Consider the following 24,113-nt stretch of genomic DNA (forward strand, 5'->3'; position numbering starts at 1 on the left):
AGATAACAGAAAATTTTTGTAGTGACTTTGCGAACGCGGGAACTTCTAGAAAATTTATCCCGTGCTAACCTTTTCCCATACATGCCTTCGTGGGATGGCGAACCTTGGAGACAGCCAATTTTTCAATCCAGAATTCCAGTTTTAGAGTCGCCACTTTTGAATAAAGACTGAATCTTTCAACCTAGGGTATGCTCAAAGCATATCTACGTAAATACGCATTTTTTGGTAATCATTTCTACTGTGTGTGGACTGGAATAGAGACAACTTAAAATACGCCACTGATTGATTGTAACACAAATTCAATTAACAATAATGCATCGGATTACGTATGCAGTTATATTAGCAATAGGTCTACCTCTGTGAATAGGAATTTTCGCACGATCACATAATGATGCGGCAGAAAACGAACGATGTATTCCATGTACTAGAACTTCCTGTGACGTAATTCATGACGTATGAATTCATTATTGTTAATAAACGTCTTATCGCTTTAACTGGACGATCTATCACCTTCGGACACCGACTGTGTTTTCTGTTTTTTGTCATTACAATACTTCATGTCAGATATTTCACTTCTCAGTTAACAGCAACGTCTTATTGTTACAAAAGTAGTGGTATGTTTCGATAAGTTGAGAATATATTTTAATAAAATAGGTGAATTCAATTAATTACAGTATATGTATGTAATTATTTCCATCATTTTAATGTATGACCGTGAAACGAGCGATCCCGAGTTCAAATCCTGGTTGGGACAAGCTATTGAAATAGAATTGCTGGGTAACTTTCGGCGTTAGATCTCGGACTCATTTCACCATCATTAATTCACATCAAACCATCATCCAGACCATAGCTCGGGTTGAGTTCACGGTGCGGCGTGCTGTATTTGTACAAGAATGCGACCTTTCGGCTATCCAGTCATTTACAGAACAGGAGTGGTAAGCACAATAAGCCTCAGGCAGCAGTGCAAGCCTTCGGGTCTCTCCTCCGTACAAGAGGAAAAAAAATACCAACATTATCTTTACCATTATGAGTTAGATTTACTATGTTGTTTCGTTGAATTAACAATACCCAAATCATATTTCCCCTTATTGTACTCCTGGGTGTTCATTTCAAAGTGTGTCATGACGTCACTGTTGTGTGTCAGCGATTTGAAGCGAATTTCAGCTTTTATGTCAGAGAAGTTGCCTATTATCCAAGGCGTTCAATCTGAACTTGAGACCGTGTACAGTACAACTTGAACGTCGTAGCAACAGATGGCGGTCTGTACGGTCTGTGTCAACGACGTTATAGTTACGTCTGTGTGCTACCATAATCTCTTTCGAACTGTATTTTGCGCGGCCAAGTCGTACACAGGATATTTGTTATCATCGGTTGCGTACGGCAACATTCCACAACACAAATCAAATGCTCCGTGTCCATGTTGACCGTCAAAGTTAATGTCAACAAATACGTAAGTATTCGTCTTAAACCTCTCGCCATATCCCGACAGTAAGAAAAAAACTCACCTCAGCACGTGTTTCCAAACAGTTCACATTCCTGCCACTACCGGCGTTACCGTACGTATCGGTACGTACTCTTCAGAATGAACGCCGTACTTGCTAGGCAACTTCTCTGGCACATAAGCAGTACGCCTCTGCGGAAGTGTAGGAAGATTGAATTCTGTAGGCTCATCGGCTAGCTACATGACGGCATACGGCGAGCCATGACACACTTTGAACTGAACACGCAGTATAAGGGCATCACCAGTTCGAAGCTATAAGAAGTTGAAGCAATTCAGTCATGGAATGAAAAATCCTAGTGGAGGAAAAGAAATATTTTATCACATACAGTACCTATACTTGAGGGTACATTATGAAGTTTGTAAAAACTTTCTTACTATTGGGCTAGTTCTATTTGGCTTGCAGGGCATGTTTAGAATATACTGAGAAGTTAAAGTGTCAAATTTCTAGTTTTCTATGATGAAAAGTTTCAAAGACTTTTTTTTCTTCAAAATTTTGAAAGTTAAATCTGTCCTAAAATGTTTGAAGAAAATATTTTAACTGAAATGTGTGTGCTTTGGATAATTATGTTGTAAAGTAAAGTCAGGTAAGTATTTCTAAGTATTAATTTTTTTCATATACCAGTTTGGTTTATAGATATTTAATTTTGAATTTTGACATTTTTAAATTCACTTAAATTTTAAATTAAAAAAAATCATAAATCTGAATTATTTACTTTTTTTTAATATTGACACTAGGAATCATTGGCATACATAAGTCAAGTAAAACCTATTTTCTTTAGTCAGATTGGGCGATATTTACCGTAACAATTAGGCATCAAACTTATTTTTAAAAAATTAAGAAAAACTGACTTTAAAGTTTCCACATATAGGCCTACTGTACACATGAAAGTGGCAGACAATTAAGAGACCCAATTCTTAATACATTTATGACTCGAATTCGGTTGAATTATTTCGTACATGGACAGAGGACATTTCGAAGACACCAAATCTAAAATTTAAAGTGTCCAAAAACAATTTTTTTAACACCAGTGTTCCCTTATTCATCATTGTCTTTCTACATCCTGGTTCTCATGAATCGAGCATAGTTTTGATATCGGAAAAGATCAATCTATATAAATTATATTAATTTTTTGGGAAATATTCTGCTTAAATATTCCACTGAATTGCTAATATAATACCACCAACATTCTAGTAGTTACTATTGCTAATAGCATTGTTGATGACGACATGCATTATGTTATACAGTACACATCGCCTTCAGTTCTGTATTTTCTCCTTGAACTTGGCTTGTATAAAGAGCCTCGTTATAGACGCAATTTAAAGAACCATACAACATGTAAGTCAATATGAATGACTGTTGACCAGTAGAGACACAGTCTTTCCTTTACATGCAGAGATGACATGACAAGGACGTCAGGGATGTCAAATCGCATAACGACAATAAAAGAATGCCTGTAATTTCCCAATATTTAGAGAATATAAAGAGGTCTCGATAGGATTTTTTCATTGCTGAAAATACAGAGTGCACGGTGCATCACAGTAGCAATGCCCAAGAAAATCGAGACTTTTTGGGAGGAGTACATAAGAAACCGTTCTGATGTCAAGTACAGTTACGTGAAAATCATAGGAGCCTGCAAAAAAAAAGTGGTTTCGTTATTTCCAAGAAAGTCATCTTATGTGTACCTAATAAGACTGGCAAAGCTCGGATGGGATTAATTCCAGACTGAAAAAAAAAACGAGCAAATCTACCCCCCGTCATAAGTCGCCGCACCCCACGAGATGATACAAATTAATTCCACTCGAGCTTTACCAATCTTATTAATTACACAGAAGATACCTTTCTTGTAAATAGCGAAACCTCGTTTATTGCAGGCTTCTTTTATTTTCACTTAACTGTACTTGGCATCGGAAAGCGTTGTTATATACCCCTCCCAAAAAGGCTCGATTTTCTTGGGGATTTCTGCTGTGAGTCGCCGTGCACTCTGACTATATCACTCACTACTGGTCTGTCACCTCGCGCCACAGTTCAGCTGTCGTGTGACTCCTGACGCACATGATGCCATTCAAATTTGTTTTCAGAGACGGAAACAACCCTGTACTGTATCAATATCTGTGTTTCCACCTAAAGCGAGAGATTAGACCACTGTTTATGCGCCTTTGATTTTATTTCTCGTTCAGCTAGTGTTTCAATATCCCCTATCCTCTTTTGTATTGTCCGTCTGGATAATTTCATACTGTTAAAACATAAGATTATTCGTGTTAAAACTTCAAATTATTTGCGACAAATAATGTTAGCAAATGTATTCAGACATGTTTTAATGAACTGTCCTTCGTTATAGCACTTTAATGATTTTATGATTTCCAAAGCAATAACATAACTTGCATGGAGTTCCCTTTGACTCATAGTTTGTTTCATCATATTTTAGTACCGGAACTGTTATTTCAATTTTTTTATATTTTTATTTTATTATTTTTTTATTGCTTCGCTCCGTCCAGGCCTACGAAAAGAAAATTACTTTTGTACTTATTTTGTGCTGTATACATTTCTGTTTACATTTTTTTATTACATCGGTTATGTTCTTGCTTACCTATGATTTCGTGGTAATCTTATGATATGTCGTAATGTCGCTACATGTTTCATTTATAAGTGCCTATTACAATTTTAGAACACAAGAGGCGTCTACATTGTCACCATGTGCACAACAAATACTGTTCCTCCCGTTCTTCCTTAAACAGATGTTTCCGAACAGACGTTGAAGGTTTTGAGGAAGATGCAATCTAAATGTAATCAGGTAACCCGCCTGTAAACTGGAGTTGTAGGGGAGTTGGATGGAAGGGTGTGGGTGAAGCAAAGACAATTTACAGCGCTGCCCCTGCGACGTCACTATTGCACTAGATCACGATGACATTTTTGCCGATCCCTGACCTAATTGAGTACTGTACCATATGAAATGTATATACTAAAGATACCTTTGTAATAGACGACGACATGTTTGACAAAGCCATATGATGTCTTGACATCCCTAGCATTCACATTTCACATGATTGGAAATTGAAATAACCTGTGGACTTATGTAAGACAGGTTACATAGTTACGCATTGACGTTTATTAAACTGAGGTCCGTAAACCAATACTGGTTCTTGATATAGTATTATTATTCGACAAATACGGCAGCGATTCTTTAATATTTGGACGTCTTCTTCCAACACGATGCTGCGATAACATATACTGCCGACTATTTTATGGACGAATTTCACAGAGTATTTGAGAATAGAATTATCAGTAGTAATGTGTGGCCCCATCGATCCCTCGTCTAATTCCTTATGGTTTATATCTGGGCAGTTCTAAAAGATGGTCTCCTTTTTTCTTCTGCTTCGTGGAATTAGGCCATAGATCTAATTCCACTGAGTTTTTTCACTAGCAAAATGTGCATAAATTCATACAATAACAATACAGAAATAATCGCTGCAATCAGGTAGACGGTCAGAAAGCATGGCGAAGACCAATTTTACGGTATCAAAGATGCTGAAAAGTATGTTTCCGTGAAAATATATATATATTTTTTTGCAGCATCATAATTCTTTGTCTGTATGATTCGTACAAGAAAAAGTAAAATATTCATAGCTTTAAAAATTAACAAAATTGAGGACCGTTTTTGCAAAACTTGCTAACTGCAAAATTTGCAAAATTGAGATTTTGATGGATTCGTTAACATAAGGCAGGCCTCTACATGATGTTCAAGGCGTCTTAGTAAAATTGCATTATTTCTCTTTGGAGAGTGTCAAAGTGTGATCTTTTTTTCAAAACTTGCTTTCTGCTAAGTGAAAGTTATAGCAAACATTTGCTTACTATAGTGTTTTGTCTCTCCTGTAAAATTTAGCTTTTTCAGTTAGCAAGTTTTGCAAAAACGGTCCTCAATTGTCTGTTGCTTTTGTCAAATATAAAAAATAAGGTAAGCTATATAATGGTTTCTAAATCCTTCTGTTTTGTCCTTATAGATTGTGCTCCGGCGCCTGTGACCATGGAAGGCGGCGGTGATGCAGTAGTGACTGACAATCAGCAGCAAGTGCAACAAGACCAAGAGAAGGTAAACTTCATCGTGGGAGGTGAAGACTGTACTGAGATCGAAGACGAAATCTCTGAAGAAGAGGCCGGAGACAGTTTCCCGACGGAAGGAAACCCTCCGACTCGCGAGAACAGCAGCTCTTCCAACCTGAACAACATGTTTGCTCTGGCAGAGAAAAGGAGACGTCTTAGGTGAGAGGAAAATTCAATCACTGTTAAGTTCATTCGTATTTCGACTTCTTTCTTAGTTTATTTTATTTCCAGTATTTTTATTTAGCTTGTCGTTTAAAATACGTCTTCATTTTCTTATTTTCAAAGCTTGAGAAATTCTTCCTCGTCATTTAGAGTAATTGAGGACCAAATCCTATCTTTCTGAATTGGTACTGAGTCACTGTGACGCAGGCACCGCCTGCTTGAACACATACGATGGCAGCTTATACTGCCTGCTCATAAGACCATTTTAACTATTCTTTCGCTGTAAAGGTAAGTGGCAGCACCAAATATACTATGGTTTTCATCAGTTTTTTTAATACCAAAAGTAATAACTTAACCTTACAAGTTCCATAAAATGCCCTATTAATAGTTAATTTGCAATTTTAACTTGAAAACTGTATTTAATTCTGTCACATAGCAGCTTTTGTAACTGAGCAGCAAATTGAATAGAAAAAAAATTGTCGCTAGGTGGCAGCTCCTAACGGTCAGTGAAGTCGCTTGTGGCTATAGGCATAACATAAATCATGTTACATGTTTCACCATTGAATGAGCAGGCAGTATAAGCAGCCATCGGACGCATGGATGCGTTCGAGCAAGTGACGAACTTTTCTCATTTTCTGACAACGCAACATTTTGGAGGTTGCCACGTAGGTCTTGGTGTGTCTGGTTTGTTTGTCGCGTCGATTTTTGGGAGACTATCATTGAGCATCGTTAGTACGTGACCTCTTCAGTAATTCCGTCTTCCTCTTGCCCAACTTACTATGTTGCTATTACTATATTTCTAATCTTTTCATTTTTAATCAGCTGTAGGCCTATAATATATGATCTGTGCACGCATGTATTCAGGAGTTTCATTTGATTTGTGTCCAAAATAAAATACAGGAGTCCTCCAAATAGTCAAATATATCTTGGAATGTAGGCTTTCACGGCCGGCGTTATAGGGATCGATGTTATCCGGGCTAAAGGCCCGTGGTCTGTTGGAGCTGTTGCTACCATACGTTTCGTCTCCTACCTCAGCAGACGAAACGTATGGTAGCAACAGCTCCAACAGACCACAGTCAAATACAATTTAAGCGTTTTACTTAAGTAGGTACAAAATTAAGACTAGTGAATAGGCTACGAATATTACGTTAAAGGAGAGTAATATTTTTAAATTTCTTATTTGCCTTACTTACTATAAGTCATAGCAACAGTTTTCGATAGTCTTGGGGAGGAGGGGTGTCCGAAGATCCGGGACAATCCCGTGGTCTGCTGCTGCTTCGGAGTATGGTTTGCAAGCTTAAGAACATGGTGCACATTATATATATATATATATATATATAATTGTATTTTCGAGTTGCTGAACTTTTTGATTTGTTATTTATTATCCTTAATATCTCTAGTTGATGGCTTAGGATTGCAGCTATTTTATTACGTATTTCCCAAAAATGATAAAATGCTTAACGATTCGTTATTGTAGACCTTGTTACTTTATTTCATGTTGAAATTCTGCTGATTATTGCTTTATAGCATGTCTTGTGTGATAGAAGCTCACACACATAATAATGACATGCACCTTGAACTCTGTTACTGACCGAAGTGTCCCCCACTAGTAGAAACGAATTGAGTCCGTAGATCTCTATGGCGTTATCGGCATTGCCCCTGGCACATCATTGGAGGTTTATCTACGTGTATCACCAGTGTGATATTATTACAGTGCACTTTTTTTAATGCGAAATCTAAGTAAGAGGAATTTGAAATATCTAAAATTCGAATTATAAAAGAAATTTAAAAAAGTTACACAATAATGGATATTGAATGTGCAATGTACTTTACCTTAACTGCTGTAATGTTTTGTCTATAAACAAATTAGAGTATCAATAAAAGAAAATATTTCAGCGATCAACTTTCTGTGTGTATGTTTTATGCTTCGACATTGTGCATGCAAAAAACCAGTTATACACTAACTTGTGTACAATACGTATAATAATTATTCAGATTTGTGCATATTCGTTCTCTCCAAATTACTGACTGGTAATAAGAGGGATGGTGAAGCATACACCTGTGAACAATAGCGTTGAACATCCCATATGTTGCTCTTACTTGCGGTCAGTCACTGGTTAACAGTACGAAATCAGTTAACAGTAGCAACGACAATTTTTCTGCCCCACTACCTGTCGATCATTATGGAGTTAAGAATAGAATATTAATTCTTGGAATCATTAATAATTGAGGTGTCCATGAAAACGTTTTTAACTTTTTCTAGAATTCTAAATTGGACACTGTTTTCGTTGAAACCAGTGAAGTCGTGGCTTCGAATTATCCAAAAGTAGCTTATAAAATTCTAATTAGCAGTAAATGTGAATTTTTAACATTGTTTAAGAGGGAATTTCAAGGGAAATAAACATTTTTTTATAATTATCCAATAATTCGGATTATCCAATGTCGAATTAACCAGTCTCTGGTGTATTATTATTATTATTATTATTATTATTATTATTATTATTATTATTATTATTATTATTATTATTACTATCCGGATGTTTGGCAAAATGCCTTTTTTACTAGGTGGAAGTAAATCATTATTTTCATAGATATAAATGTGATTTGGGGTAAATCAAAGTGATAGGGCCAATTTTTATTTTACCTATTTTGCCTTTTTTAAGGTGTTCCTTACTAATAAATGCCTTTTTCGTCATTTTAAACAATATTTCTTGTTATTTGCAATTTTCTAATTAATTTTAATGTAATGTGCATGAAATTGAAGTATTTGAAACAATGACTAACTTTACTAACAATAGCAAATAAAAGTAATTTATTTCGGTGCTTGATAATCGTGCTTTAATACTATTGGTGTAATATGAATAATTATGACAGTCCAACAGTTACAAACATAATATTGTTATGTCTTCACGATACCGACAATCGGCTTTATAATTTTAAATATTAAGCTCGTTCTCATAGAAGTTGTCACGTAGCATTTCCACTTGTTTGCTTTCATATTTTCGAACCTTACTGTTGCAATTTTGTGCTACACGTGTTTGTAGGAGACAGAAATTTGAGTGAGGAACAGTCAGTTATTGTCGGGTGACAGAAGGTATAAGATCGGTTAGCTAGAATGCCTAAATTCAATAAACCATTGAAAAGTAAACTCCATGCGTACGTTAGTGAATTTGGTGCCCATGTGTTTTCAACCGATGGAACAGTTTTGTTATGTAAGGTTTGTGAAAAGATAGTTAATCACGAAAAAAAGTATTTTATAAATCAGCATGTGTCACCTACGAAGTAAATATGAGAGTTATGTTGATATAATTTAAATTTATTCCTAAAATATATTGTGCCTTTTTAAAATTTATAATGCCTTTTTCAAATATTATTGTGCCTTTTTTTTACGTTTTATTGCCTTTTTTTGCCTGCCTATTTTATATTTTAACTGTTATAAATGCCTAAACATCCGGGCTTATTATTATTATTATTATTATTATTATTATTATTATTATTATTATTATTATTATTATTATTTAGTCAACTGTCCGAAAACAGATTTGAACTTCACAAGTGCTACCAAGAAAGAACAACTTATAAGGCAACTAGGTCAGGAGATAATGGGATAGAGTGACTAGTTCCTTTTCCCCTTCTTTGCATACATCGCCGACTAGCTACATATATTATAATCAGACTTCAGATGCATACAAACAATAAATTGTTCTTCCTCTGACACACATCGTCAAGTGAGATGTACTGCCTGATAATAGATGTACTTATAAGCCAGAACCTCAATCGGAGGATAATAATAATAATAATAATAATAATAATATTATTATTATTATTATTATTATTATTATTATTATTATTATTATTGCTTTTTCAGTACTTGTACGGAATAAACAATTTGCGCACAACTTACAGATTGTGCGAGAATCGTGGATGAAGGCTGCAGCGATTTAAGCCAGGCACTACAATTAAGGCTTGAGTAAAGCAGTAAATGAAACACAGCACGAAAAGTTTTGTTTCCGGCACCATTCTGAGTCCCTACGACTGCTGCGTCACTTTTCTGCTCGCCTAGACAAGCAGAATTTTACGTAAAAACATTACGTCGATGTCACTTGATTCCGGTCATTTCACACAATTTTTTTCTTTGAATATTTCATTGTTACACTCAAGTACAAGATGTAAATCTAGAGAATAACATAATTACGATCCTTTTCAAACAAATATAATATCGAGAACTGGGTAAGAATTTGGGTTGCTTTTTGGTGCAAGAGGAACTATACAAGATTTTCATCCGTTTCGGCCTACGTAGCTACCGTCTCGAGGACATCAGGCTGCAAATCTTTAGAGACTTCTTAGCTATAGTACCGTACATAATAATTTATATTCTCAAAAATGGAAATGGAATGACTTCTTGAAAGTGATAGCTACCCACACAAAGTTACATAAACGAAACAAAAGCAGTTGTTATGCTAATGCATTAAAATTATTTACTTACAAATGATTTTTAAGGAACCCGAAAGTTCATTGCCGACCTCACATAAGCCTGCCATCGGTCCCTGTCCTGTGCAAGATTAATCCAGTCTCTATCATCATATCCCACCTCCCTCAAATCCATTTTAATATTATCCTCCCATCTACGTCTCGGCCTCCCCAAAGGTCTTTTCCCCTCCGGTCTCCCAACTAACACTCTATATGTATTTCTGCATTCGCCTATAAGTGCTACATGCCCTGTTCATCTCAAACGTCTGGATTTAATGTTCCTAATTATGTCAGCTGAAGAATAGAATGCGTACTGTTCTGCGCTGTGTAACTTTCTCCATTCTCCTGTAACTTCATCCCTCTTAGCCCCAAATATTTTCCTAAGAACCTTATTCTCAAATACCCTTAATCACTGTTCCATGTATGTTTTCGCGTTCCGCCACGACCCCACGAGTGGCGCTTACAGCAACAACCGGTAGTCGTCAGAAACGGTTTTCTACGTCTTATGCAACGAGATAGATTTTCAGTTAGAGAAACTCCAGCTCGTTGGTCTTATCTACATTAATTCCTATTTTCTTACAAATCTCCACTCCAATGAATTAATTTAGAAAGAGTTCAAAATAATAAATTTAGTTATTTCCTCATAGCACACAGTGGTGCGCGACACTGATAGTTCGTTACTTTTAAGTAAATAAATAAAAGTTGATTTGATTTATTTACTTACCGCACTTGTGTTGTTAGTTTAACTTACAAGGCCTACTAACAACATTGGTAAGGTCGTTAAAAACACGACCGGCCAAAAATTAATTTTATGTCACCCTTTTATACACATTTCTTTCTCATTTCTTTTATTTAATATTCCATCGTTAATGTTTTTTATAATATTTACGTTATGCAATAATTCCAGTTGTGAAAAATACTGAAAAGACTGTAAGTTTAATTTAAAGAAACACAGATGTTCTACACTTTGTAAATTATTATTGAATTTGTGTGTGTGTTTTTTTTTAACTCGAACGTTTTAAATATGTTGTTCGCATTCCCATCCCATCCTACAAGAAGTCGGTGGCAACAGAGGTTATTGGTGTGCATAATGAATGGACATAAAAAAACAACTCTTTTCAGGGCTAAATAATAAATTTTTTCCAAAATGTATTCAAGAAACATACAATAATTCTGAGCAACACGCATTCAAATTGCAAAGATTTAATAATAGACCCAAAAAAAGTCGCTGCCGGAAACCTAACATTTTCTTAGCAGGCTAACGTGCTGACCATTCTGCTTTGAAGGAGGTACGGAATGCATAAGTTGAAGTTGATTGGCATGTACTAATATTATCTGTAATATCTACTTATTTTTCGATCAGTAAGCATTTATACACAAATGTGCTTCTCAACATTCTAAATGTTGATTATGAAGCATATTCTTATGTATATGAATGAGTCATATGAAAAGACAAAGAGGTAGGCAAAAAATAGGAAAGACTAGAGAATGTTGTGTTTGCAGTGAAAAACCTGCCCTTGAGCAGAACACTATGAATGAATTCTTATATATATATATATATATATATATATATATATATATATATATATATATATATATAAACATCAGAATTGATTTTAATTGTATTATTGTGCTTCATATACGAAGGTCATACTGAAAGTCATGAGCAACCCATTGTTATAAATCTTAATTTTTATTTTTTAGACAAACCAGGTACACTATTTTAATCTACAGACTTTCCTGTCACTTTTCAACATAGTCTCCATTTCTTTGCACACATTTTTCCCGCCGTTCTGTAAGTTTGAAAATTCCCTTGCTATAGAAGTCCGTTTCATCTTCCCGAAGACACTGATGCACTGCTTTCCGGATGGCCTCTAGCGTCTCGTAGCGTTGGCCTTTCAGCTGTTCCTTTACAGAACCGAAAAGATAATAGTCGGAAGGGGTCAAGTCGGGACTGTAGGGAGGTTGCGGAAGAGTTTCCCACCCAAATGTTCTGATTTTCTCCACGGTGACACGATTAGTGTGAGGCCACGCGTTATCGTGTTGCAGGATCACCTTCTTTCCAGGGCGTTTCACGTGGAATGCTCGATGGAGCTTCAAAACTGTCTGAATATAGCGGACAGCATTTATAGTCTGTCCAGGTTCAAGAAATTCAACCAAAATGCATCCCAGAACTCATAAACTCTTTCCTTGTTGCGTTCTATGGAGGCAGTTCGAGGTCGACCGCTATATGAGGCTCATCTTGGATGCTCGTGTTCCCATCTTCTAAATGTTTCACCCATCTCCTAACACTGCTGGCGCTCATGCACACATCTCCATATGCACGCTGAAGTCTGAGGTGAATTTCAGCAGCAGATTTTTCTTTTTTAACAATGAATTTAATGACAGCACGCTGTCTAACCGAACCATCGTTGTCGACTATTTTGCAAACATTGCCTTTACACGTGATAGAAGTTAATGACGTCACAATATGTCAATACATAGTGTAAAGTCTGTAGATTATGATCATATAATCGTTTTTGTTACATTTTTGAAATTGAGCAATGTGTTGCTCATGACGTTCAGTACGACCCTCTCTCTGTGCGTGTTGTATTTATGCCGACAACTGTATGGTTTCGGGTCAATTGAAAAAACACGTCCGACCACTTTTTTGTTTTCGTGAGTGTACAACATTGGCACGCAATTATACGTTTGCGTTAATGGTTTCTCTCGTCTCGTTCTCTTTCTCTTACAAATACAGAAAAATGCATGTTTGTTTTCTCTACTATATTTAAAGATTCACCGTTGTCTGTACGACATACATACATACATACATACATACATACATACATACATACATACATACATACATACATACATACATACATACATACATACATACATACATACATACATACATACATACATACATACATACATACATAATCATTATACATGTATTTGCAAGTTTGTTTCAAATAACAAAAGAACATTCTTAATTTCTGTGTTGACGGACATGGATTGTCAATTTCAAAATAATTATTGCTTATTTTCTTTATTACTGCAAAAAAATTAGCGTTATTTACATGGTAATTTGTCCCCCGCTATGGTTCAAATAATAGCGTTTATAGTTACAAATTTAGTGGTTCCGAGTTCACTTCAGTAGATAATAATTAGATATTATCTGTCTTAAATGGGGACTGGGTGTATTCTTATGTGTTTCCCCTACTTCCTCTTTTCTGCTTCCTGTGTAAATGGTTATTAGAGGAGAAAAATTCGCTCAGGCGCCGGGGATCGATCTGGTGCTGTGGACTGAACTTCAGCGTAGTTCAGTGGTTAGAGCGCTTGGTACGTAGAACCAAGGACCCGGGTTCGATCCCTGTCGCCTGAGCGAATTTTTCTTCTCTAATAACCATTGTTATCATAACAGATACCAAAGGACCAAAAATTAATCTTTCCTTAGATTCTTCGCCCAACAGTGCATAATATACTGTGGCATCCCGGCCATGAAGTCACCCAATTGAGTGTGCTCCTTATATAATGATAGTTGACTTAATATATGTCAACATATATATGTCGAACATGGAGTAAGATCACAAATGGAAAATCACTAGAATAGGGGGATTCGATCCGGTCCTGTGGATTGAACTTCGGCGTAGCTCAGTGGTTAGAGCGCTTGGTACGTAGAACCTAGGATCCGGGTTCGAATCCCCGGCGCTGAGCGAATTTTTCTCCTCTAATAACAATTGTTACCATAACAGATATATTCTGTAGGACCAAAAAATTAATCTTTACGTAGATCCTTGTGTAAAGCTAACCCCATGACTTGTGACTCCCACTATTTGTGAATGTATAATGTTGAACTAGGACATGAGCAAGTATATTCAACAAATAAAAGCCTCATTTACATTTAAAACTTAATAATGCAAATAAATGGAATATGACAGTCTCTGTATTAGTACCGATTCGTTCGTTTCCTTAATATTACATAAGATCATTTTAGTAGGGCGTGACACTTTTTAGATAGTTGACCTTAGCCTTTGTCAATGTTTGTTAACAAATAAGGCGAAGGTCCGAAGCACGTTTACAGACATCTCATATGAACGCCAAAAGTAATGAAGCGCATCACAGAAATTAACTGTCATACCCCCACTTCAGAACTTCCTTTCTTCCATGATGACTTCAATTTGTGACACGCGTAACAAATGGCTGAGCGTCATGTCTTAACTTAACGTGATGTTGAGAAGTCTATCATGCATGTGCGCGAAGTACTGTATAGGCTAAGGCTTGCGGTGTATTAAGCAGGGTGAAAGTTCCAGTCACTGACACTTTCCTTGGGATTAAAGTTTTTGAATTGTTTCAAGTGACGAGTACAGGTAGTAATGAAATGACAATGGGAAAGAGGCCGATATCAGGATACCATACAACTTTAAGGTACTACAGGATGCTTTTGCAGAAGTGTGATCACTGTACACTACCAGTCAAAAGTTGTCGATCAGCTATGAAATCCTTATTTCAATGTACAAACACATCGGAAAAACTAAATAGACCAACAAAATAAATATTTTCTCTCTCTAGCATTATGATATGATAGAATATTCAAAACGAAATCCCTGTTTTAATCACAAATCCATACTTGTGATAGGTGATCAAAAACGTTTGACCGGTAGTGTATGTATTTATTAATTAAAGTTTTGTGTTGAACATAGTCTGTATTATTGTGCTGAAATTAATATTTACTTCTTTGGTGCCATTTGAAAAACATGTTCAGATTTTTTTGTGAAAAAATTACGCTTTGAAGTATAAAGTGATAATTTATGTTGCTGCCAAAGATTATTTCCTTATGTTTGTGCAGATACAAGTTTTGAGTATCCCTGATACCAAAAATGTTTTTTTACATGCCTGTCCGCATATAACGATTTCTCTTAGACTGCTAGAGGAGTAGGGCTGCCACCCGTACAGATTTTGTCTGAACTGCCCAGATTTTATAACTAATGTCCGGTGTCCAGACACGACGCTAAAAATGTCCAGATTTTTTTCAGGTTCTGTATTAACGTGAATGTATGCTTTTAGAGAAGAATGGCTACGAGAAGATATGTTCAAAAGTTGGCTGGAGAAGTGCGATGGTATCGATTTGGCAAAATAAAACAGTCAGTAATTTATTTAATGTGAAAAATTCCTATGCAGAAAACCTTGCTGCAGCTACTGAACTTGCATTCGTTTATCATTCTGTAATGTATCACCATAGCTATTTGTGTATAGATTGTGGGGTAATACTGGCTAATTCAGTACCTATTTAAAGATTCTACATTAAGTGACAAATTACATTGCGGCCGCACCAAACATGAAATGCTTGTACAAAATTTTTAGCTTCACATTCGGTTGAAATGTTGCTGAAAGCTTTAAATGAGGATGAAACATTCATTCTTCTCAATTATGACTGATCCTTCGAATAAGGGAAACCTGAAATGTTATCCTAGTGTTGTCAAATATTTTTCAGAAAAGAGTGGCGTAATGGAAGGGCTTTTAAGGTTTTATGAAGATTTTGTTGAAACTGCCGATGCTATATTTGATAAAGTAGGCCATATTCAGTATTACGTGAATGTAATTTGAAAGTTTGTAATATCTTTGGTTTGTTGCTGACAATGCATGAATTAATTATGGAAAAAAATCATTGTTTGTAAACATGTTTTTAGTTGGTTTTTAACGACGCTGTATCAACTACGAGGTTATTTAGTGTCGATGAGATTGGTGATAGCGAGATGGTATTCGGCGAGATGAGGCCGAGGATTCGCCGTAGATTACCTGGCATTCACCTTACGGTTGGGGAAAACCTCGTAAAAGCCCAACCAGGTAATCAGCCAAAGCGGGGATCGAACTCGCTATAAACATGTTAAATATCTAAATTATAACATTGTGCCCTAAATCTTAGGGTATTATACCTTGTTACTAGAGATGAACAACGATCGAGAAAACGAGACTAACAGCGCCCGCAAAGCCGAAAACCCGCACGACAATGTTGTATTACGTCGCGTCCTTGACATAAAGACTGGTTGTGAGTCTTCTGAGACTCGATATTGATCATCTCCCGAAGCCAGCAGTTGTTTATACCTGACTGAACTTTTATCTACTTTGGCAATTGTTATATATGTACAAACAATCAAGTAGCCTATTTGAAACATCACTACCTTTCAGTGTATAATAATCCGTTCCCCAGTCTTTATTTAATTACTAGGCTCTTATTGAAAGGCTATGACTTTTCTTTTCGTATGTTTAAGATCAAGTGTGCAATGTCAAGTAAAAGATATTAATGTCATGTTTTATGTTTCTTAGAAATGCAAATTCATTTGAGAATTGTTTTTTTTTTATTATTATTTATATAACCATAGGTAATATCACATAATAGAACCAGAACATTTTGATATCTAAGATACTGTTCTGTTTTGTCTTTTTGTCTCATTTAAATATTTATAATGTCATTTATTTCAATGATGTATGTTATTCAAAGCTACGAAATCTTTCCACGCCGACCAAATGCTATTTCGAGAATGAGACTCGAAGCGCAGCGAGAATGACGAGCCGAGACTCGAAAGACAAATGTAACGAACACAGCGAGCGAGAGCAGCAGTTAGTTTTGTTCATCTCTACTTCTTACCATTTTGTTTACTATGATACTGTATACCTAGCAAAGAGCTCCTATTAGAAGTTATGCTGTTCTTAGAATACCAATTTCGAAGCAATTGTTTCATACAAAATTTAACTTGAGAACACCTGGTTGTGTGTACTTTGCCTTGTATTTGTTCCTTGTACTGTTTTATCATATGCGATGGCTTGCAAGCAAAGATGAAGAAATGGATAAACATGGAGAATTGTTCTTATTTTGGATGGTAATTCTTAAAAGAGAAAAAAAAGATAAACTAAAAGTAAGGAATATTAATCATAGCTCAGTATTTTCATTAGAACTCTGCAATAAACCTAGTCTTAGAAACTTTAACTCTCAATGTAAGTGACAAACATATTATGGATGCTCACAGAAAGTGGGAACGCTATTGAACATCTTAGGAGTTGTTCTGATGTGCAGAATTAATTAAGTACCGTCATTTCCCGTAACTATGGTCCTGTAACACAACTATGGTCCACGATACAAACATTCAAATTTTGTATTCCATAACGTAGTACCTCATTTATCTATATTTTTGCTGTACTGTAGTTTGAAATCAAGTCACTGCAGCTATCTACGAACTGTCTATGTTATTTCTACAATATTCTTTGAATGGTTGCATCGTGGACCATAGTTGTGTTCCAGGACCATAGTTATGGGAAATGACGGTATTGAAATTTTACAAAAAAAAAAAAAAATGAATATCTTTCCACCACAGTTAATATCCACTTACAATGATTATTCCATGTTGGCGTTATAGGTAACGAAACAGCACATAGCAAAAGAAGCAAATCCATCTTCATGCGTAAACTACACGGAAATATATTCTAAAAACCAAATGATGTAGTATATATGTATCTAATGCTTACCCATTTCACTTTTCGTGATGCGGATTCCGCATATTGCGGATAGATAATAATAATAATAATAATAATAATAATAATAATAATAATAATAATAATAATGGTTTTTTTAACTGGCAGAGTTAAGGCCATTCGGCCTTCTCTTCCACTCAACCAGTATGATAGAAAATTACTACAATGCTATGAATATAACATAATTAATACAATACAATTCAAAGCAATACTACGATACTACAATACAAGACAATATAATACTTAATTAATATAATACAATGACAATTCTTTTCATCTTCCCAACACCAATAAAATAATAATAATAATAATAATAATAATAATAATAATAATAATAATAATAAAAAGGTATCCCCGTAACATGCCATGAAGGCACTTGGGGGGCATGGAGGTAGAGCCCCATGCTTTCCATGATCTCGGCACTAGAATGAGGTGGTGTGGTCGGCACCACGCTCTGATCGCCTTTTACCCCCGGGAAAGACCCGGTACTCAATTTTATAGGAGGCTGAGTGAACCTCGGGGCCGTTCTGGAAGTTTGGCAACGAGAAAAAATCCTGTTACCACCTGGGATCGAACCCCGGACCTCCCAGTCCGTAGCCAGCTGCTCTACCAACTGAGCTACCCGGCCGCCCAATAATAATAATAATAATAATAATAATAATAATAATAATAATAATAATAATAATAATAATAATAATAATAATAACAGTAATAGTAATGATAGTCATATCTAAATTAAATTACATTATTAAACTCGATCACAATTATAACTTCAATTTGACAGGACTGTGACCGATTTTCTAGTTGTATACTACTTCGGCTGGCCACACTATACATGATGTGTACCTGTGGAGAGTTACGTCGTGTGCTAGGATGAGTGTATGTGTAAGCTAAAACCAAAATGAATTGCAATAGATTTGAAACATTCGCTCATCATGACCGGTATGAAGCACAATACCCCGGAGATTAGGCCTAAATACAAATATAATTGGAGCGTAAAGAACAACTGCTATATCTAGACAGAAATAAAGTCATCTTAAGGGGTCATGTACACCGTTGAGGATAAAAGAAGTATTTATTCTTTATTTTTATTTCATTAAATGGATTTTCATTTTTCAATTTAATGAAAAGTAAAATTAAATATCACCAATACGTCTCGACTTATAACTTAAAACTTGAGGATATATCATGCAGCACATCTTCAGTAAGTTTGCCGCTCATTGTTCGTAACTTCCATTTTTTGAAACCGTTTCCCTGGTAAGTCGTACAATTTTTTAGATGATTTAATGAAATTTTGCAAGCATGTGTATTTCAGAGAGAAGAACAAAATTGATCTCTATCACTGTTATATCTTTACTAGTTCTTATTTTATAATTTTTATACAAAAAAAAAAAGTGAAAATTGTTAGTTCATCGAAAAAAAAAATCGTAAAAAAATATTTCCCATTCATGTATTGAATTGATAGAATATTTTGTTAAGGTTTTAATTGTGAATAGAATGAATTAAAAACAAATTTAGATATTAAAGATTATATGTGATATTTGGGAACCGTTTTTCCTAACGCATACTGCCAGTTTAATGAACCGTAAACCGTTAAAGGTAAATTTATTTTTAATACTAAAATTTGTTTAATGATGTAGATTGTAAAAGAAGAACACTACAACATATTTTAGAATGAAAGTAGTTCAGGTTAGAAAGTAATACCTTTTTTTAATATTATTCAATTTAAGCAGGCCAATGTTGTACATGACTCTTTAAAACCATTAAGTACTGGAACGAATTACGAAATTCCCCACATGCATAAAGTACAAAATGAAGCATCTCCTCAACACACAACAAACTAAATCAATTCCGTAAGGGAAAAACTTTGGAAAAACCCAGCAAAAATCATCTAAGGACAGCATATAGAAATAATCTTATGGAAATGCTTCGTATAAACTAGGGATAAGCCGCAGCAGCAGCAATAACAAGTTTCTATAGAAAACAAATTTCCACTTCCATACCGGAAATCGAAACCGCTGGATAGATAGTCTGAAGTCGGAACAGTCAGCACTTGAGGACGCCGTGTAATTATAGTGCCTTGCATAACACTTCTTGCTTTCAAATAGTTAGCAGTGTCTCCGATAGATGTCAGTAGAATGCCTTATTTCTATTGCTGTCGTGATTTATTTTACGTTGTAACTAGTACTACCAACAATAGGTCATGAACATGGCGATGATCTCTAGTAACCTGTGCTGCCTTGTAAATTTTGAGATTTTTGTTGCCGAATAGAATTGCATTTTATAGATATGGAAATAGTTCTGTAATACGATATACTTAATTTAAGTTTTTACAATAAAATTTATGAACATTGAAACTATATATCGGTGGCTTACTACAGAAGATATTTTATGTCCATTTCTGAACAAAACTATATGGCGATATACTGATGATATGAGTCAAAATCTTCATTCTGCACAAGAAAAGATGTAATGTATTGTACAGTATTGTATGGGACATTAATGTAAAACTTAATTATATTTTGTTGCATTATTTCTATAAGATGTATGCAACAGGAAACACTTCTTTCAATATTTCCTGAAAATTGTAAAAAGTGGACATATAATCTAAATCTTCATTCTGCACAAATATTGTATTGTATTGTATGGGACATTACCACAGTCTAGAATATGCAGTCACGAAGCTCAATACGTGGTAAATATGCTCACCACTAGGATCGCTAATATCGCCTCATTACAGACAATGCGAAATAGTACCGGCACAGCCTATTGTTTCTAGCATCCTCAAAACTCTAGCTCGTGACTGTATATAGTAGACTGTGACATTACTATAAAAATTATGTTTTCCTGCATTACTTGTATAGGTGTATGCAACAGAAAACACTTCTTTCAAGGTTTCCCAAAAATTATAAAAGTGGACATATAATACTTGTACTCTATGCCATCGATATAATTATATATATATATATATATATATATATATATATATATATATATATGAAGGATACAGAATATTGGGGTATGAAGAAATTATAATCAAGATTACAGTTTGCCGCAAAAATTATGAGTTGACTGCGTAAATTAGAAGACGTAGAGTTTAAAAGATTATTGTGCCTTTAATTCAAATTCTGCAGGAAATTAAATCAATCTGTAAAGTGTTTCAGTTGAGGCGGTGTTAGTTACAGAGGGCTGTGGGTTGGTAAATTGATTAATAGCAAAGAATTTGAAGGGCAGCAATCGCTGTAAGTTTGGAGAGGGGCACAAAAAACAAAAGGTAAATGGGATGACTATAGTCATGATAAGGCTACAGAAATCGAACTCTGCACCTAGAGAAAACAAGTGATCGGATTTTCTGTTCAGAAGTAGTTTGAGGTACAGAAGAAGGGGAAGAAAAAAATGGACTAAAATAATAATAATAATAATAATAATAATAATAATATTATTATTATTATTATTATTATTATTATTATTATTATATTTCGATGATCATGCGTAATATATTTATACCCATTCATTAAGAATGCTTGGTCTAATTTGATCTATAACTTATTCTTTTTCACTCCTATGTGTATTAATTTTATACTACACGTTGGTTAGATCCAAGCTTGAATATGCTTCTGTTGTATGGAACTTCATTACTTCCATTGACTCGGCTAAATTGTAGAATATTCAAAGAAAATTTATTTCCTTGTGTTCTTACAGATTTTTACCTAATTCTGATGATTATAAATATGAGTTTAACTGCACAATATTTTAATTGCTGTAGTTTATTTCCCAGACGTCAAGAACTTGATTATTTATTTTTTTTGCAAAGTCATTAAGGGTGATATTGATTGTGAATCCTTCTTAAGCAATATCAGTCTTCGTATTCCTGCTAAGAGTTTAAGATTTAAAAAAAAAATGTTGTAATAGTAATTCCTGGTAATTCTAAATCTCTCTCTCCGGTCTGCAGATGTATAAAATATGCTAATTTGCATGGATTGAACTTGGATCCATTCAATGTGTAATATATACTTTTTGGAGTTTTATGTCAGTTGTTATTTAATTTGTCTTTTGTTTAGATATGTATTCTAATATTATTCTCTTCATGTTTCGTATCGTTTGTATTATATTAATTTATATGATTACATCTTTTCATTTTCAATTATTATTATTTTTAATTGTCATGTAATTTCTATCATTGTTAATGTTTTTGTTATGAAATTGTCATGTGCTGAACTGTTATTGGTCTGATATGAGGGAGAAAAGGATTATAAAGATAATTACAGGATGAGACTAAAAAGAAGTAAGCATAATAACAGGGAAAAGAAGGAATGGAGAGAAAGAAGTAAAAAGAATAGAAGAAAAACAAAATAAAAAAAAAACCGAGAATAAGGAGAAGAAAAAGAAAATAAGGATGGGGATAAAGGAAGGAGAAAACAGGAGGAAGGATATAAATTCGATGTAAATTTAGAAAAGATGAAACATAAGACGATAAAGAACAAGTGGAATAAGAAGAAAAAGATGATGATGATGATGATGATGATGATGATGATGATGATGATGATGATGATGATGATGATGATGATGATGATGATGATGTGTACGACAACGACAAAATGTAGAATTCACATAGTCGTCTGCTCCATGTTTGACCCCTTGTTACATTTGTGGATGCGGAAGATCTGTTTTTTTTTTTATTGATATTGGGTTTTTATCCCATATATTATGCAATAAGGAACAGGGTTATAGTTTAACATAGTCCAAGGTTTGCCAAGGCCATCCAGATCACTTCTTCGTCATTTGCGAAGAAAATATGTGACAATCCTCATTAAGATTGCCGCAACCCAAGAGCTCTCACATTGGCGTTGGCTGTAATAGCGTCAGGCCATGTCGCTCAGTGCTCCAGTTTCAGAGACTGCCAAGTGATTTTGACAGTGTGCTCTATAACAACCGTGCGTCAGCAAATATTACCAGTAAGTAGAACTGTTACGTAATTTTGATTGATTTGGATATCTCAATTTGTTAAGCCATTAGCTAGCTGACAGCTTCTCAGCAAATTGGTCCGTACTTCGAATCCGGGCATATAACCTACTGAGAGTTTTTTTGGTGGACAAAGTAGTTGTGGTGTAGGTTTTCTCCGAGTACTTCTGTTTTCCCTGCCAGTGTAATTCCAAATTTTCTTAATTGTCGCCATATATCGTACTCTTATAACATCCTGTTGAAGATGCGTTAAATAATTGTCATTTATCGACCTTAATTGAAGGGATCAAGAGTTCGATTCTCAGAAGATTCTGTGAGATTTTTAGTGGACAGAACGACTGTGAATGCTTCCGTTTTACCAATTAGGTATTGCTTATTAAGTCTACTACATAACGTCTGTAGTTCTAAGTGTTGCATAAAATAGAGAATTATAATTATTTCTCTGCTCTCTCCAAAGAGACAAAAGTGTAGTTTTGAAAAATTCTGTACGATATGTGATGGAAAGAACAATAAATTGTGAAGCACATTTTTTTGCGAACACTTTCTTTGTTATTCTTATTGCATAGAGGTAGTGGTGATAATGTAGTTGTGATGATGATGATGATGATGATGGTGATAGTAGTAGTAGTTCATTTAACGACGCTTTTAACCGCAGAAGTTATTCACCATCCAAATTTAATTGAAAGAGAAATGGTCGACGAATTTTTTCCTGGAGTCCTATCTCAGAGACAGTGTTCATGTACGTGTCATAAATCTATCGACCCATAGCTTTACTCACTTCCCGAACAATCATGATAAGGGATTTATCGCTCTTTAAAACCATCGTCTCGACCGAGTTTGAACCCTTGAACTTCGGATCAAACGGCTACATGGTAATATACTAGACCACGAGGACGACCATTCCATCGTACTTATAGTATCACCGTATCATACACAACGTCATCGTCTCTAAATAGCTTTCTTAGTTAAAGAGAGGCGTTAGATAAAGACATACAGTGTGAAATTAAGAACAGGATCCCATCAAGAGTGTAAATGTGCATTCCTGACCGTTACTTATATCATATAAATATAAAAATACATAAATTACGAGTATATGTTTCGGGGACCCAACTGTACTCACTTATGCATCTATTTTAGAGGTAAGAATCACTCCAACGAAAGAGAAAGGAACGTTTACAACATAAATTGGTATACCACATTTCAATCCTAAGAGCCAATGACATGTCCGAAAGTAGCAAAAATAGGATCCCCTTTATCAAAATATCAGTTAATTTGGGGCACTAGAACATGTCAAACAGTGTCTTATATTTGTATGTGTCGATGATGATGATGATGACGATGAAGATGACGATGACGATAAGGAGGAGGTTGAATGGTGATGGCAACAATGATGAGTGTTTCATT

At 35.0% G+C, this 24,113-nt stretch overlaps 1 protein-coding gene across 7 annotated transcripts in view; it reads left to right on the plus strand.

Annotated features, from left to right (window-relative positions):
• ACC (acetyl-CoA carboxylase) overlaps window positions 1-24,113 on the plus strand; it is a 230,243-nt gene that overhangs the window by 64,848 nt on the left and 141,282 nt on the right. For 4 of the 7 annotated variants that reach the window (XM_069828828.1, XM_069828829.1, XM_069828826.1 and 1 more), the window contains one exon: window positions 5,501-5,759. In XM_069828828.1, coding sequence (XP_069684929.1) covers window positions 5,524-5,759 — 236 coding nt within the window. In that variant the 5' untranslated portion in view covers window positions 5,501-5,523. Of the gene's footprint in view, window positions 1-5,500; window positions 5,760-22,559; window positions 22,703-24,113 lie in introns of those variants that run through there. The other 3 variants (XM_069828831.1, XM_069828830.1, XM_069828833.1) reach the window with 2 other exon arrangements.

This window comes from Periplaneta americana, chromosome 6 (genome assembly GCF_040183065.1).
Source record: "Periplaneta americana isolate PAMFEO1 chromosome 6, P.americana_PAMFEO1_priV1, whole genome shotgun sequence".
Classification (NCBI taxonomy): Eukaryota; Metazoa; Arthropoda; class Insecta; order Blattodea; family Blattidae; genus Periplaneta; species Periplaneta americana.